General features: G+C 39.6%; 1 protein-coding gene across 1 annotated transcript in view; it reads right to left on the bottom strand.

Moving 5' to 3' along the window:
- LOC135484857 (kinesin-like protein KIF26A) overlaps window positions 1-15,701 on the bottom strand; it is a 299,588-nt gene that overhangs the window by 41,815 nt on the left and 242,072 nt on the right. The window contains exon 10 of the mRNA XM_064766551.1: window positions 10,114-10,276. Within this exon, the coding sequence (XP_064622621.1) occupies window positions 10,114-10,276 (163 nt within the window). The remainder of the gene's footprint in view (window positions 1-10,113; window positions 10,277-15,701) is intronic.

Genomic DNA, 15,701 nt, shown 5'->3' with positions numbered 1-15,701 from the left:
CAAGTGATGTTGGTATTTCCAGGGAAAGAAGTGCTTGCCTGAAGGATTCTAAAAGGCAGACCCTTTGAATAACTGGTGCCGATGTCAGAACAACCCAAAGACAACATCCAAGTGAGAAACATGAGTTGCTCATGACTGACGGCTCCAGGCCCCCTTGCCAAAGACGAATCACTTGGCAACTAAACCAAATAGGGACCCAAACAAAATTTCATGCAAGAATGCTCACAAGACCAAATCCTCAAGAAAAAATGGCGTGGGCACAAACATCAATGCTAAACTAACAGCCCAATTACCCATTACTAATGATCGCAAGGAGGATCGCAGGCATCATCTGACAAGATTGCCTGACTTCGACCAAATTGGCTGTCAGCTGCATCATATCAAATCTACATCAACTTGTGATATATATGAAATGTCTTCGAATATGTAATGTAACTTAACCGCTTATGGACCGATTTGGTTGCATTTTCAGGAAACTTGCATCACAGTTTGGTGGCCTCTGTTTTGGCAATTCCTGCAAAGGTTGTTTTAAAGTTTTGGTATCTATTCCCCACCCCATAACAACAGAGTTGCGGCACCTTGGAAGGAGGCCTTTTTGAAGGAAAGCAATGCTCAGAGGATATGGATGGAGTCTTTGGACTCTAAGTGAAAAGCATCTATAGCCACAATGAGTTAATTCAACTTCTCATCATAACCCCATGCTCTTCATTCAAACACTACTAAAACTAAGTCAAACTATATGAGAATCCTTGATATGACTTTTGATATAGGAAATTAGTTTGGATCAATCCATTGCTTCACATGTCGATAACAATAAGCAATGGAATGATCGAGTTAGCTTTTTTCTTTTGCTACGCCTAACTGAAAAGTAATACACATTCTGATTTTCGAATGAAAGTTGAGGGCGTTGCAGGCAACAAATACTAAAAAAAATTCCCCCCTTACAGTGCCGAAACTAGAGTCGTTTCAGAGTATGACAGAAAGGACCAAGCCAATGCTCTTTATTTTCATACATACTACGAAAGGAATGGGTTAGTTCTATCAGAAATTTGTCTTCCGCTGAACAGCCATTGACCTTAACAACAGAATTTGGCTCCAAACATCATCAGCCTAAGAAGGAAGCACTTTTCCGCAAAAGGATCTTGAGGAACTAAAAATTGACACCATTTATTCTGCCTATCAAGATTTCAACACCGAAGCGAGTCTTCCTTTGAGCAAAATATTTTGGTAACAAAAGTCAAACCACTGTCATAACAATGTGGTGTGATTACTCAAGGACAGCTAAGAGGCTGTCTGAAAAGGTGTTGTTTTTCTTCCTTCCATTGTTTTCATATCCATGTACTTGGTGGGTAACTGCAATTCCTTTTGTATAACATTTTCGTCAACTCCAGTTCAAGTGTCCACTTCTGCATACTGTATTTCATCTCTTTGACCAAAGACTCACTCCATCCACTTTAGGAGGGAAGCTGTATCACCACAAATTATAACCACGTAATCCGTTTTTTTTAATGTCAGGCAAAGTGGTGAGTATTTCAAGTATTCTGAACAGAATGTCATGAACCAATAACAGTTAGACATGTTGAAGGTTTTTTCATCAAGAATCATGCGTAAAGGTGTAACTGTCTTGTCGAGAACGTGGTAAATCAAGGCAATTTACCTGAAGACGAGCCACAAACACATCATTAGAAGTCAGAAAAAATACTCGGAAAGCTCTCAACTTGTTACAATCTACTAATGAGAGGTTGTTAAGCCAAATTAACACACTACACACAACAATTTATAGTATGAATGATACAATGTAACATTTCTTTGCCACGGCACCACAGAACCTGGTCTGCAACATTAAATTTGTCTCATAACTTGACCTGCGGGTTTTTATCCTTGTTCCCAATTAAAATGTGGTGCCAACTATCCACCACAAATACTACAAACTCATTACTAAGTAAAAGTTAGACTAATTATCATTATCTGAGATACAAATTTATGGCATTTGGTAATCTAAATGCAAGGTTATCAATTTGGTCCACTAAAGGAAAGCAAAAGAAATCAGAGAATTCCTCAAGTTTTTTGTTGTTTACGTATTGATATAAGAACAATAATTTGCCAAATTCAATGATGTTGTCATGTTCCACAAACCACCAAAGGAAAACCAATAATCCTTTATCACCTTTTGCTTCAAGAGCGATAGAAGCAGCAACCATCCAGTCCATGTCAAGTGTGGATTGCTGTGCATCGATGCACAAGAAATATAAAGAGTGCACACTTTAATTTGGCAAACTTGAAAGCTAGAGACACCAGATGCAATGCTAGCTGAAGGAAACAGGTAGCATTTCTCGACTGATAGATCAGATTGATTGGATTGTATATCAATTGTCTCCATCACAAGAAAAATCCTTTCAATCGATTTTGAATCATGATGAAGTTGTGCAGGGCTGGATCTGTATCCAAGGAGCGATCACATCGGCCATTTAACCATAGAAAATCCATACGGGCAACCGGGTGTTAAATGGGGGATGGTGAGGTAGTACCATATGGCCAAGCGATGCTCAGGTTTATAAATGGTAAGAAATGGGCTCCACCAACAGAAGCTGCTTTGTAAACAGTACTTGAATACTTTACTTCCTTGTATCTGTGAAGTAATGGCAAAGGTGCAGGAAATGATAGGTGTCAACATGTGTGGACATTTTTCTGCACAAATCAGTGTGCTCGCATTGCCGTTCAGTGCATTGAGAGACCTGTACCTCAAGTATTACCAATAAACTGGAGGCCGAGTAGAAGGGGTGGGAGATTTAGAGAACTGCACACTCTCGTAATCAAGCAGTTCAAAACACAAGAGAATGGCCATATCATTGACCATCAGAGCTGGAGAGAAAGGAAGCTGGTTACCCAAACTGCTGAGCACAGCAGGGTTGCCACAGCTTGGCCACTTATTAACAAGTTGATGAGGATGTAAGTAAGTAAGTTAGTAAGTAAGTAAGAGCGCTGAAACTGCAATACATTCAGTGAAAAGCATCTACAACCAAAAATGTGTAGAACCACGAAAACATGTTGTTCAAGGTAATACAAAGTTGAGCGAAGGTAGAATTGGTTGAAATCATTGTAACTGAAACGTGTGTTTCTTTAGAATGCACTCATCTGACCAGGAAGCGATCAGTTTTGTTTTTGGAGTAGCAAATGTATAACCACAGGAGTACTATCATCCTGCTCCAGTGTCTTCTACTACCTCATAAGTTCTTCAAGCTTCTGAGGGGTGAGATGTCGAAGCCTTGGCACAGCGATGGCTAGAGGAGGGGCACTACCCCTCCAAGGGCTGCCAAAACATGCCATTTCAGAAGATTTAGGCCAATTTTCAGACTACGTTGGGATAAAAGAGGTATTTTGCCCCCCCCCCATATGACCAAAATGGATAGCTGCCATCCTGCTTGGAGGTAAGCTGGAGTACCATTATAAACACATCATCATAAGGTCAAATCTTTCTCATCAATTTCCAAATCAAGACCTATCACACTCTGATAATGATTGACGTTGTAACTTCACTTATGGAGCAGCATCTCTGTTTTTATCAACTAAGATATCACAACTACCTCTAAATTGATTCACAACAAATTGCATTTGGATGTTTGTTTTATGTGCGACCACGTTGGTCAGACTTTCGCCTGTCAAAATAATGAAATCTTTGCATAAAGTAGGACCATGATGGCCACTTATCGATGATATTCATCATGAAATACCCTAAGCTAATCAAAAATACATTTGGTAAATTACATATTAAATTCATGGGCACAGTTTTTGCATGTAAGTGTGACGGGGAATACCATTGTGGTGATTTGAAAAATATTTTTGTTATGATTGATTAGTCTGTCAGTCAGAAGGATTAATGGCTGATTATTTATAGGTTGGTGTAACTTTGTCAAACACATTTATTAGGGAGCTTCAGCAGATGCGAATTTTGTGCCCATATGACATATCTAGATTGATTTTTAGGGATGAAGAATTCAGATGTTCTGGGGACTTAAAGCGCTAATGTTGGCCCTGTTGACAACATAATAAAGGACAGTGAACGAGGAGCAATCATGAGAAAGCCTAGCAATTAAGAGAAAGATGCTTAGACAACCATATCTCACATGACAATCCTTTCTATCTGATATGTCATCAAATAATGGCCTTGCTTTTAGTAAGTAGTTAGGCGGCATAAATACAAGAGGTTCTGTCAATCACCCTGATTGACCGACACCGCGTGGTTGGCTTCTCCATGACCTTGAAATGTTCCTCTAAAGGGAAAAAGGGCACATACCCCTCAGAATCTCACATAATGACCTCTTTCTGATTTTGTCTTTTAAAATCATTATTAAGTGACAACAGCCAAGAGGAAAAGGTACTGAACAATCAGGTCCATACAACAACATTTCAAAGGTGTCAACCTCAAGGTCAGCCTCTGGTGACATAATTATTATACCTGTTAAGGTGACATTAAACTCTGGATCCATACCATACCAGGCATCATCTCCATTTCACTGCAATCCAGGTTCATTTATGTTTTTATTCTCGGCTAGAAATGATGTTGCCTGAAGTTATGACACTTATCATCTTAGATATTGGCAAAGGCATTGTTGTCTTGGAGATGGTTGCTAGTTTGACAGCTCTCTTGGTAGACGGGCCCACACTGTGGTTTGAGGTACAGATCAACATCCAGGTTTAGTACTGGAAATTTGGTGCTGTAAGGACTATTATATTATAACTCTAGTTTTGAAAACCTCGCAATTCTGACTTTAAACCTTAAGGTTGTAAACTATACTTACACACAGAGAATGCAAATATTGTTGAAGACTCCACTGGTAGTTTTCCACTAAGATTGTCACTGCAGTGGCAACCTGTGATCGGAATCGTAAATGACAAAAAATGGACACATGTCATGAGACCACATGGGAAGGCAAAGCCATCTACAATTAGCATTTGTATATCCCCAAGCAGATACCAAATACTATTCTGTATTATAATGACCTCAGTGTTTATTAAGTTCTTGTGGACAATACTATCAGACCCTATCGATCAGTCCACAGTATCACTTGGGCCCTTTACTCATGAATGACTTGAAGTAGTATGACACTTGGTCATCTATCTTTTCACTTTGAGCATGACTCCATGTGGCCTCAAGAAGGAATCCAGATATAGAGGATGATAATCGATTATTGAGTCTAAATGAGACAGCCGTGAGGATCACTGAAGCATGCAGGAGATACGGGCATGAGGTCAGAGGAGAGTCTTTGAACTGAAGTGAACTTTGCAGAGCCCCACTCACGGTCTAGCCCAAAGGCTTCACGTCAGGATCTAGCCGTTTCATGACAAGACATGTCATTTCATGACATCCACTATAGATGAGACATTGGAAGCATTATAAGAGCTATACTCGTGAGAAATGTACCCACCATTAAAAACGTTGATAGCAATCACGGAAAATAAGGTTGAGATTTAGGCTAGTGACAGACTGGCACACTCTGTGCATCAACGCCTACAAACCACAAAAGTTATAGAAAGAATACAGGCCAACTCTGTCTGTTGCATCACATACTGAGATATAGCAAGAGCTAAACTTTTGAAAATATCAGCTAAGCACTTCAGATACTCTATACCCTGGTAATGGTTTGTCTATTTGTTACCAAGGGTGAATTTAGCTTAATTTAAGCTGCTGACGATGAATATGCTAGTCCACATTTTTACCCTATTTCACCAGTGTATGTATCTTTAGATGCAAGTCACATGACCCTATATGACAAACGACGATCCGTGCCGTTTTCAATTTCGCTATGTGGGCCTTAGGCAACAGGTTGATACAGCTTACTGATCTGTGATAATATTGCTAGCCGTCGAATTGTCATATCGTGATCAATATCCCTATCATACACAGTAAAGGGAGTGTTCATGGCTTGAAAGCTCGACTTGGGTTGTTATTGGTGAAGGTTTTTGGAGCTAAACTCAAAGCTCTATCTTTACAACGGTCTATGGTGCTGCTCTGATGAATATGAAGCAAAACACATCATCAACAAACTGTTTATAAGTTATTACATCATAATGGATACAGTGCAATCACTTAATCATAACAATTTATAAATTCATCAATACAACATGCAGCCAATCACATGATGACAAAATGTACTCATCACCGAAGTTAAAAATATTGTCCACGTTACCATATCGCACAATATTATAGCGCCATGCTTGTGTACGCCAGCTTGAGTAATTGGTTCCGGTTCTATCTGCCGTTACTTATAAGCCGGGGAGAGTTCTCGTTCTTTCAACAAGTTGATTAGCTAGCCAATCATAGCAGCACAACAGGTGAATGTGATATCGTCTCCATCTCGGCAACAATACATTGACAACGCTATTGAATTGTGAGGAGGATGATATTAACGCTGGTTTGTGTTGAGGTTGGTGATCGGTCACTTAGTTAAGAAATGGCGATTGATTGAGATATCACATGCACAAGGACTGCCTTTCAATACTTGGATTTGCTACTACGATTTGTAAAACAAGTTACTCATTCGGTTAGGTACATTTCTAGACTTATCCACCAAAGTTAAACACAGCCTTTGGTATATAAATTGGTGACAGAACTGGTAAAAAAGAACCTTGTATTAAAAGCTTTTTAAACATTTGTGACACAAGATATAGCCGCATGTACAATGCCATACATGTGTCGCTATTGCTATGGTTTGTATGATGTACCATTTAGAATGTAAGGAAACAAGCACTAAGCTGTTGCTATGACATTTGGTGAGGAATTATAGTTCTACAGCCCAACAGGGCAAAGTGGAAAGACCTCGACCCTCAACTCAATGCTGAAGATGATTTGCAATGAATTTACTAAATTCATCGGTGGTACAGATGGCCACCAGAAACTGCATCTAAATATGTACTACATGATTGATATGATTTATAACCAGTAGCACGGATGGTGTTCAAAAATGATATCTTCGAAGAAATATTATTGATATCTTTGAGTGAATTGCCAGGTGCCACCTGGAGACACTTTGCTTGCACCTGGAATCGAATTTTTTCAATGATTTGCCATTTTCTGTTTGTTATAAGATATCGATGATCTCACTGATCTCACAGGTTCTTGAATGGAAGCTTTCATTCTCCTGAGACTATTTCGCTATGTTTAAGATGCTTTGAACGCCATACGACTGTTGCTTATGTCAACAATGGTGCCAAAGAATGTAAAGAATCCGCCTAAGAAACTGATTCGCTTATCGCTCGATCAAGATTCTCGTCAGAGAAGTCTTGCTCATGATACCTCCCGAGAGAGGTGAATAAATAAAGGAATGAAGCTGGTCATCCAAGACATGCAAGAAACATGAGATGTGTTGGGAAAAGAACAAAAACCTGAATCAGGTTCGGGCAAACAAGACAGCCTTCTTCCTCTAAATGCATATTAACAGGAAGTGTTCTTCTGAGTGAATGCACTTTGCCGGAGTTTGACCCAAGTGAGTTTCGAGGGTGAATCACACTGTTTTAGTTCTTGTTATGCATGTCACATAATACTTGCGCCAATCTTAGCATTGGGTGAACATTGGCGATGCCTCCTGTGATAATCAGATTCAGATTGGCCAATCAGTGATGCAGAGCAGGAAGGAGGCCCTTCTGAAGCAGACAGATCCGTCGGTCGCGTAATTGCGTTGAAATTCTGATGAAGCAAACAGTGGTTTCTTGATTCTGACTTGCATGCCTTATATTGCACACCTCAACTTGAACTGCTCTTGCAGTGCATCATTAACGCGCCATATATGCATTCGTCAGTCCAAGCTGATACAAAATCTATCAACTACCAGTTGCATTCACGAGCTAAAGGCATCAGTTAGAAGGAATTTGTTGACAAAAGAAGAACCCATTTCAACTGCTCTTTGAACTCTGACTTGTTAAATTAGGAGATGCCTTTCAACTTTGGTATCTTTTTCGTTGTCTGATTAGGCGAGCGAGTCAAGAACTCATCAGGGTGAGGAATGTGGTAATTTCTGTGGGAAGACGGAATGAACTTGTTAAAACAAGGTGATATTAACAAGATCATTTCACTAGAAAAGCAGTTCATTACATCCAAAGCTGCAAAGTATCCCAACAAAGTTAACCTTACATTGTTTTTGAAATCAGATGAAACTCCTTTATACACCTACAGTAGTGTACTTTATGCCCACTGAAGTCTTTGTACGTGATTGTTATTTGACATTTATACTTGTAAGACTTCTTGATATAGCAGTTGCTATTGTTTCATATAATTAAGTTAGGATAGGCAGTGATAGGTATTAACCTTTGATAAAGAGATACTAGTAGATGTACTGGGTGTGTGGGGCCCACAACTTTCCTTTTGTCATGCCACTGGCTTTATTTCAGAGAAAACAGAATATGCTGCTTTTTTCGTCTTTAGATAGTTGGTTTGGACATGCCAGACTAAAAAACAACCGAAGTATCAGACAAGATTCTGGTGGATTTATTCAGAGTCCAAAAGCATGCTATTCTATATTTAAGTACTGTACCTTTCCTAAAATATACCCAGTTAATCTTCTTTCTGATCTACAACTAAGTGAATACTCTTATCATCTCCATGTAAAAAATCACCTCAGATCAACAGGTTTCTCCTCATCATTCGAGAAAGCAGCTCGTAATCTGTCATCATCCAGCGCACTGGGCGCACACAGACACTGGTAGAATATTTCCTGGAGCTCAAATAGTCCACCAATCTATTCAATTATGCAAATAGAGCGACAGTTAATCAAGAATACGATGGAGGGAAGGACCGCAGGAAGGAGGTGCGTTTGATCTCCTTGTACGCAAGTATATATTGCAAAAAACCCAAACACTTAACCAATTCCAATTAAGGAGTTGAAGCCCTGCTCTACTTTGAGATGGCTGTGTGAAGACTAATGTGTCACAGGAACAGTGATAAGACACGGGGACATCACTTTGCCGGTGGCAATTTAACCCTCCATCACAGTCAATATTCTTTTGAGGACTTTGATTCCCAGGATACGACAGGACAGTATCACCATTTCTGAATTCTCTCATCGGAGAACCTGTTGAATACCCCGCTATGAATACATACATGTACTTGTCAGAGTGAATGGCAAGGCAATGACATGCAAGTCCGGAGAGATCAAGCCAAACCTACGAGCACCACTCTACCATCTATCACGCCAGCCAAGGAGCACAACCTCCAGATATTAAGGAAGTTGCCCTGAGGGAGGCAGGCTGATGAGCTGCTGACGTGCTCGGGGCTCTGCTGTCATGATCAGATCAGGTCAGGTCTCCAAACATGTCCAACGGTCTCAATATCACTGCTCGGAATATGAAATCTATTTCATAGAATGTGACAAAACTTCTCCCTCAAGTGAAAGGATTTTCAAGAGGTAGCCTCAATAATATGTTCTACATCATCCCATGATCATTTGAGCTTTCTGTTTAGACAGCATGTCTTTTTTTATGGGAAAGGGGTTGTTCACCTGTTGTTCTAAAAGCAACATGTGAAGAAAGCATAAGCAGCAGCATACACGGATGCATTATCCCTCCTGGGATGAGGTTGTTCATCAAATTGACGTGAAAGCCTCTTTAACCGCTGACATTAATTTTGTCTCAAAGTCACTAATGAGCTCCCAGAAGTTCACAAGCTGATGCTGTTGATGTGCTTTGATTAATTTCACTTGTGCAGTGATTGCACAGCAAATGCACAGGAACATAGCATATTTACATTTAGAATATACAAGGCTAGAGTTACGGATATGCTACAGTCACAAGTTTGTTGGATCCATTAAGTGGGTGTTCTACGTTTGTACTCGAACTTTTATAGCTTGCTTGTGGTCATTGTATTTCTAGTAAATGCTGGTCAAACGTGAGGGCGAGGGAACACAATAGAAGAGGACCCTGTGCATGTGTAATGGAGATGTAACCATGAGAGTTAACAAGAAATAGGGTGACAAAGAGCTTCTGCCACCCTCTCCTCTCTGACTATGTTACGTTGTACCGAAATGAAAATCATGACCAAAATATCTGAAATTAATTTTGTGACTTACATCTCGCCATGCAAAACAGGCAAAACCAACAGTGACACATTATGGGAATTCTTACCTTTCCAACAGGTGGCTGTGCTCTTAGCCCTCGTAGTAATCCAGGAGGGACGGGTGGTGGTGCAAGGCGTAAAATTTCATAAAACTTGGTCGGAAATGGAGGTGGCTCGGGTTCGGGTGGTTGATGACGCTTCTTCTTTTTAGAAGCTAGTTTCTGAGCAGCCCTGCAATGAGAAAACATACGATTTTTGCAAACGAGTCTTCCAACGAGTCTTCCAATGAACTGTCAACTAAATGGGTTTAAACAATCCTAAACCAATCTTGAACATTTTCTTGTCATGATGTCAATCACCATCAGGCCTTAACTTTCATCAACAACTCTTTCAGTGACAGGAGAGATGCAAAGTCTGTCTCATTGATACGACTTCCAATGATAACCTTTCGGGATTTGGAAACCATTTTTTGTAGTTTTATTTTCAATATTCTTCAACCAGAAAACATATTGCATTCATTGATAGCCACATTCAACTCCTATGTGTCACAATAATAAATGACAAAATTAACCATTCAAGTCAATCACTGTATATCAGAATGATGGATTGGCGTCACTTTTTTAACATTTCATTTTCCAATGATGAATGACTCGGAATGAGCATAATATCTGAATATGATTAAAAATGATACATTGCGTGTTGGAATTTTCCAGTTGGTGCTTCCTTGAAGCACATTATATTTCATCTAATTAGAATTAAATATCGATGAAGTTTAGTAGCTACATGTAACATCAATCACTCACCATAGTCAAAGATGCATTGGTTGAAATATTAGTTCCAGAACATTTATAAATACCATTGAGCATCGAACTGCCAAGAAAATTACATCCACCCTCTTGTGAATAGAATTAGGAGAGAGCACGAAACAATGTTCAAGGTCATTATAGAGCTATTGAAACAAGTTTCAGGGTTAATACGATGCTTATTGTCCAAACACTGAGGGAATAAGAGATCTTGAAAAAATTCGCGAAGGTTTCTAAACATATTCCAAAGATATTGAGGATTTTTTTTAACATAGGAAATTACACAGCCTTAAGAAAGGTACAGACATTATGTATGCTTGTAAGAATCTTAGAATTCATAATGAGTTGTAATGGATGAGTTGAAATTGCCAGAATCCATCAGTATTATACCCATTGTGTGGCAAAACTTTAGAGAGGAAGCAATTACCAGAGGACATATTTTTAGAACACCAACTGTTGCATGTATGAGCTGCCAAAGCATTTATTATGTCCCAACCGTGCAAAAAGGAATGTAATTCAAATACATCTAAACCAAGCTTCTGGGAAACTTCATGGTACAATAAATGGAATGGAACTAAGTGCTCGAGGTGTCCACATTTGGAAATTGGATATCAAATGTACTTTCCAAACTCACCATGCCCCACTGTTTCAAAACTGTGGGCATCATACTGGGACATGATTTTTCTAAGAGCACCAAAGAGAAAACACATATTGCTCAAGATGTCCTCATTATGACACTGACTCTCCCCATGCTCATCTCCAGCTGCCTCTTCCTAGTACTAATCTACAGAGAAAAAGACTGATTTCCATAATCAATCAAATTTAGACCAACTCATTCCGATGGTAGGAGCATTCGTAACTGGAGAGAACACAAAGTCAATTCACATCCGATGCGCAACAATTGAGAAGAGGCAACAGAAATTGCTGCCATAACGACATTACTGCATGCGGAATCTTGCGCTCACGGCCATGGGCTCATTATCGCATAAGGTCTATCAGTTCCAATACACACTGCGACGGTAGCCCACTTAATTCACCGAGGGAATCCGAATGCCTCCGATGAGATACTCTGCCTGACTAGAGACGCTAATGTCATTTGCGAAAATCATTCACGGCCTACACAACGAATCAGTGACTGTAAGACTGCATGCATGTTTACGCCACGCCGGGTTCATGGCGTGCTCACAAGCACCGACTCTACAAGGTACTTTCCTAAAACGATATCGCATGTAAAATTTGATACCCTTTCTAGAAGCTGGTGACTCGTGTACTGACAGGTTTTGCGAAGGAAGATTTGCTTCTTATGTGATCTTCTCGTGATAAATCCTTTGCTCGGTCTGACGGAAATAACACCTCTGATACCAAGCATAAACGAACCCATTGAGTGAATTTAAAGGGTGTCGCTTACAATCACAAGCGGATTCCATCACTGACGTATTACAATTTCACCGAAGATAAGCAACAACCAGAAAGAATTCACACATGAGTGATAAGGAAATCATAACCGTCTTCGTGGGACCTTCTTGCAACTTGTGTTCAATGCTATCTCATGTCAAGAAGAGAACTCATGTCAAGAGAAAACGAGGACATTTCAGAATTAAAAAAATTCCTCAAAGAAAACTTGTAAGACAACTGTTGGAATGGCAAGACATCTCACCGATACAAAAAACATAGGTGGAACTCCTGGAAATAGTCTTAAAGGAAACATGGTTACTTCCTCTTAGCATTCAAAGACAGCATCAAAGTTGAGGAGTAAAAAGTGTCTTAATATCTTCTTCTGCATTTGGAAGTTTCCAGCAAAGTCAGCTGTCTTAGACAGTTCTGACATAGAGCCCCAGGGTTTTGTGGTCAGGGTAGTGTCCTATGGCTAGTACTTCTCTCTCTATTCATCATTTGGTAGCAGGTTTGAAGCGCAAGTTGGTGTCTGGTCTTCAGCTCTAAAGAACATCTTGTTAAGTCATATTTCACCCTTTTAAGGGGTGTGCAAGCACAACATAGTTAACTAATCAATATACGAGTGCGGGCATGGTGTGAACCAAGCAGACAATCACAATTACTCGACCAATCAGTCTGATTAAAAGCGCACCAGTCCTAATATAGCTCCAGATGATACATGCTCACAATTGAATTCTAAATGATATATTCCAACCCAACAAGAACCCAAAACAACATGCATATACACACCATCATGTACATCTACTTCCATCTAGTTAGCCTGACATTCATTATGAGGGAAGTATAAGATTCTTACTCCAAGCTGATTATATTCAACTTACTTGATGATCACAATTAAAGCGCAGTGACAAAAAAGTATTTTTGTAAATATGAGATGCATTTTTTCTGACGTATTGATAATTGTCAGAGTGATGGCAATAATCAGATGGTATTGATCATGAGGTTTAGACTTGAACGCATTGATTGGTTATTGATTACATTGATTACGGGCAAAAAGTGTCACCTTTGATTTTTGCCGTCAAATTGTTCTTTCATAAGTCTGAAGTAAAAAGTCATCAATCAAGCACATCGTGATACCAGCAAAGGGCCTCAAAAGGGCCAAATTAACACCCCTTCAGACAGATTTCCCACTGAAGGATAGATCTGGAAGAAGCAGAGCACACAAGGTCTTTCTAGAAATTTGAATTCAGATTTCACAGAAACACATTTAAGACGCAGCAGTACCGTGTTCTGCAAGTCATAGGTTTCAATAGCTTGTCTAGCATTTCGAACAAGATTATCAAATTGTCAGTACCTTGTATCCATGAGACCTGTTTATAGACCAGTCAATTGCTCAACACGAAGACAACACCCAATGGTTTTGTCACCATTGTTGCCACTGGGCTAACCAACCATACCACAATTACCCAGGGCATCTTGTCACTAGCAGGAGACAGGACCAACACCACCAGGTTCAGCGTGAGTGTGTCTTGTTGTGTGTTGGCTGCAGGCTGTAGCCAACCTAAGAAATGGTGGTTATTTCAATGTTGTTAGAAGATGTTTCCTCAGGAGACTATTGACTTACGCTACATCAATACTTCAAGACATCTTTATGAGGAAATGGGGTACATCGACCACTCTTGTCACATGACAGCAATGATTGCAAGCCACATTCTACAAGACAGTCAACAGGATGAACCACACATGAAGCCACCAAAGGGGGTACAGACAAGCAATACATCAACCTAGGTTACTGCTAAGGTCATTCTGACAAGCAAGATTATCCCTTGAGAGCAAATGAGAAGAAGCTGATGGACTTGAATTCTTCAGAAATTCACACATACATCTACAATGACCTGTGTATCTATTGATTATGTACAGTCAGCTTCCCCTAACACCAAACCCACTTGATTGATTTTTTTTTCATTTCTCTCTCACTCACCCACCCACACAAAATCGATTTCTAAAGAAAAAAAAAATTCATTCACATAGAAATGGAATCGAAAGTTGCCACGAACATCTCAAATATCTTGCCCACTACTACAAGTCAACACATCAGGTGACTGAGCAGTGGATCAAACAAATCACTAATGTACCTCAACCTAATCCATAGAGCAAAACGGAGAAAAATTTTCTATCTTTTTGAAGATAATACATGGCAACTGATGTTTTTTTAATCTTCAAGTTCTAGGATGTTTTCAACCATCAATAGTCCTTGCCTACTCCTGAGGTGTTCAGATAGCCTCAAGTTATTTGGAAATCAATAACTTGCAAAATCAATCACAACTTGTATTACCGATACAAGCTTTCGTGGTGTGGCTATCACTTTCATTAAGTTAATTTGTTTGTATATTTAGATGTGCAGTGAACAACACACAGCTTGTATCTATTCAAGAAATTGAGTTATGATACACAGGAAGCATCGTCATAGTTTTCGTATAAGCGTGGTAGATGGTAAAGCTTGCAAGGAAGGTCAGAAATGTAATGTAAAGGATATGAAACATTATTCCTGAATGTCCAAATTTCATTCAAAGGTTGGTTTCAGCCAGTACCCCAGATGTGTGGGGTGATGGCTGACTACCAACCTTTGACAAATATCTCAATATTCAGGGATAATGTCTGGAGCTTGGCCAGAGGTTTTGGTAAAGTAAGACATGCAGAATGTCCATAGATCTTCCTTCATCACAAACCTTCAGTTAGTACAGCAAGAATGTCCATGCTTTCACCAAAGCAGATGGCATAGCCATTGGCGAGTAGGCAATGCTTGGGAACTATCAGGTGAATTCCCTCTTGGCTAGCCATCAATGGTAAGGCTAGACACCTAATCCAACTTGTAATCATAGACTACTTGTTTGCCTTTCAACAACCACAAAAACCTTGCATCTACCATCTTGGCTATGTACCACAAACTCTTCAAGGATGAAGAAATAAGAAAGTCCTTATTATTTTTAAGTCTACCTGTGATCAGGGTATAGAATTGACAAAGAAGAAAAAGAAAGAAAAGGAAATAGGAAATAGCTCAAAACATTACAATGTAACAATCGATTCATCTTTCAAACTTGATGGTTGAATCTGTGCCTGACCATATTCAACTCCTGTTTGCATATTTTCTTTGTTTCTGACAATGTCTTAAGCAGAAACTGCATGTTCAAAGTCTTCTTCTAAAATCTGACTGTCATGACTTACATGGAATATTACCAAATTGTTGTTTCTTCTGCATGCTTGCAGCAAATGAGTCAGGACAAGAATAGCCACCCTTAATACTCTGAAGACATTACTGCCTGCATCAACACCAATCATCGGAATCGTTTTTGGACTGTAGAAAATCACCCTGAGGATATGGCAGTAGGTCCTTCAATGAGGATTCCTATGATGTTACCATGACCAATACTCTTACCACAAGTTGACCAACTAAACCC

The sequence above is a fragment of the Lineus longissimus genome, chromosome 3 (assembly GCF_910592395.1).
Source record: "Lineus longissimus chromosome 3, tnLinLong1.2, whole genome shotgun sequence".
Classification (NCBI taxonomy): Eukaryota; Metazoa; Nemertea; class Pilidiophora; order Heteronemertea; family Lineidae; genus Lineus; species Lineus longissimus.
Note: the sequence above shows the minus strand (reverse complement) of the source record. Positions and strands in the feature narration are given on the sequence as shown.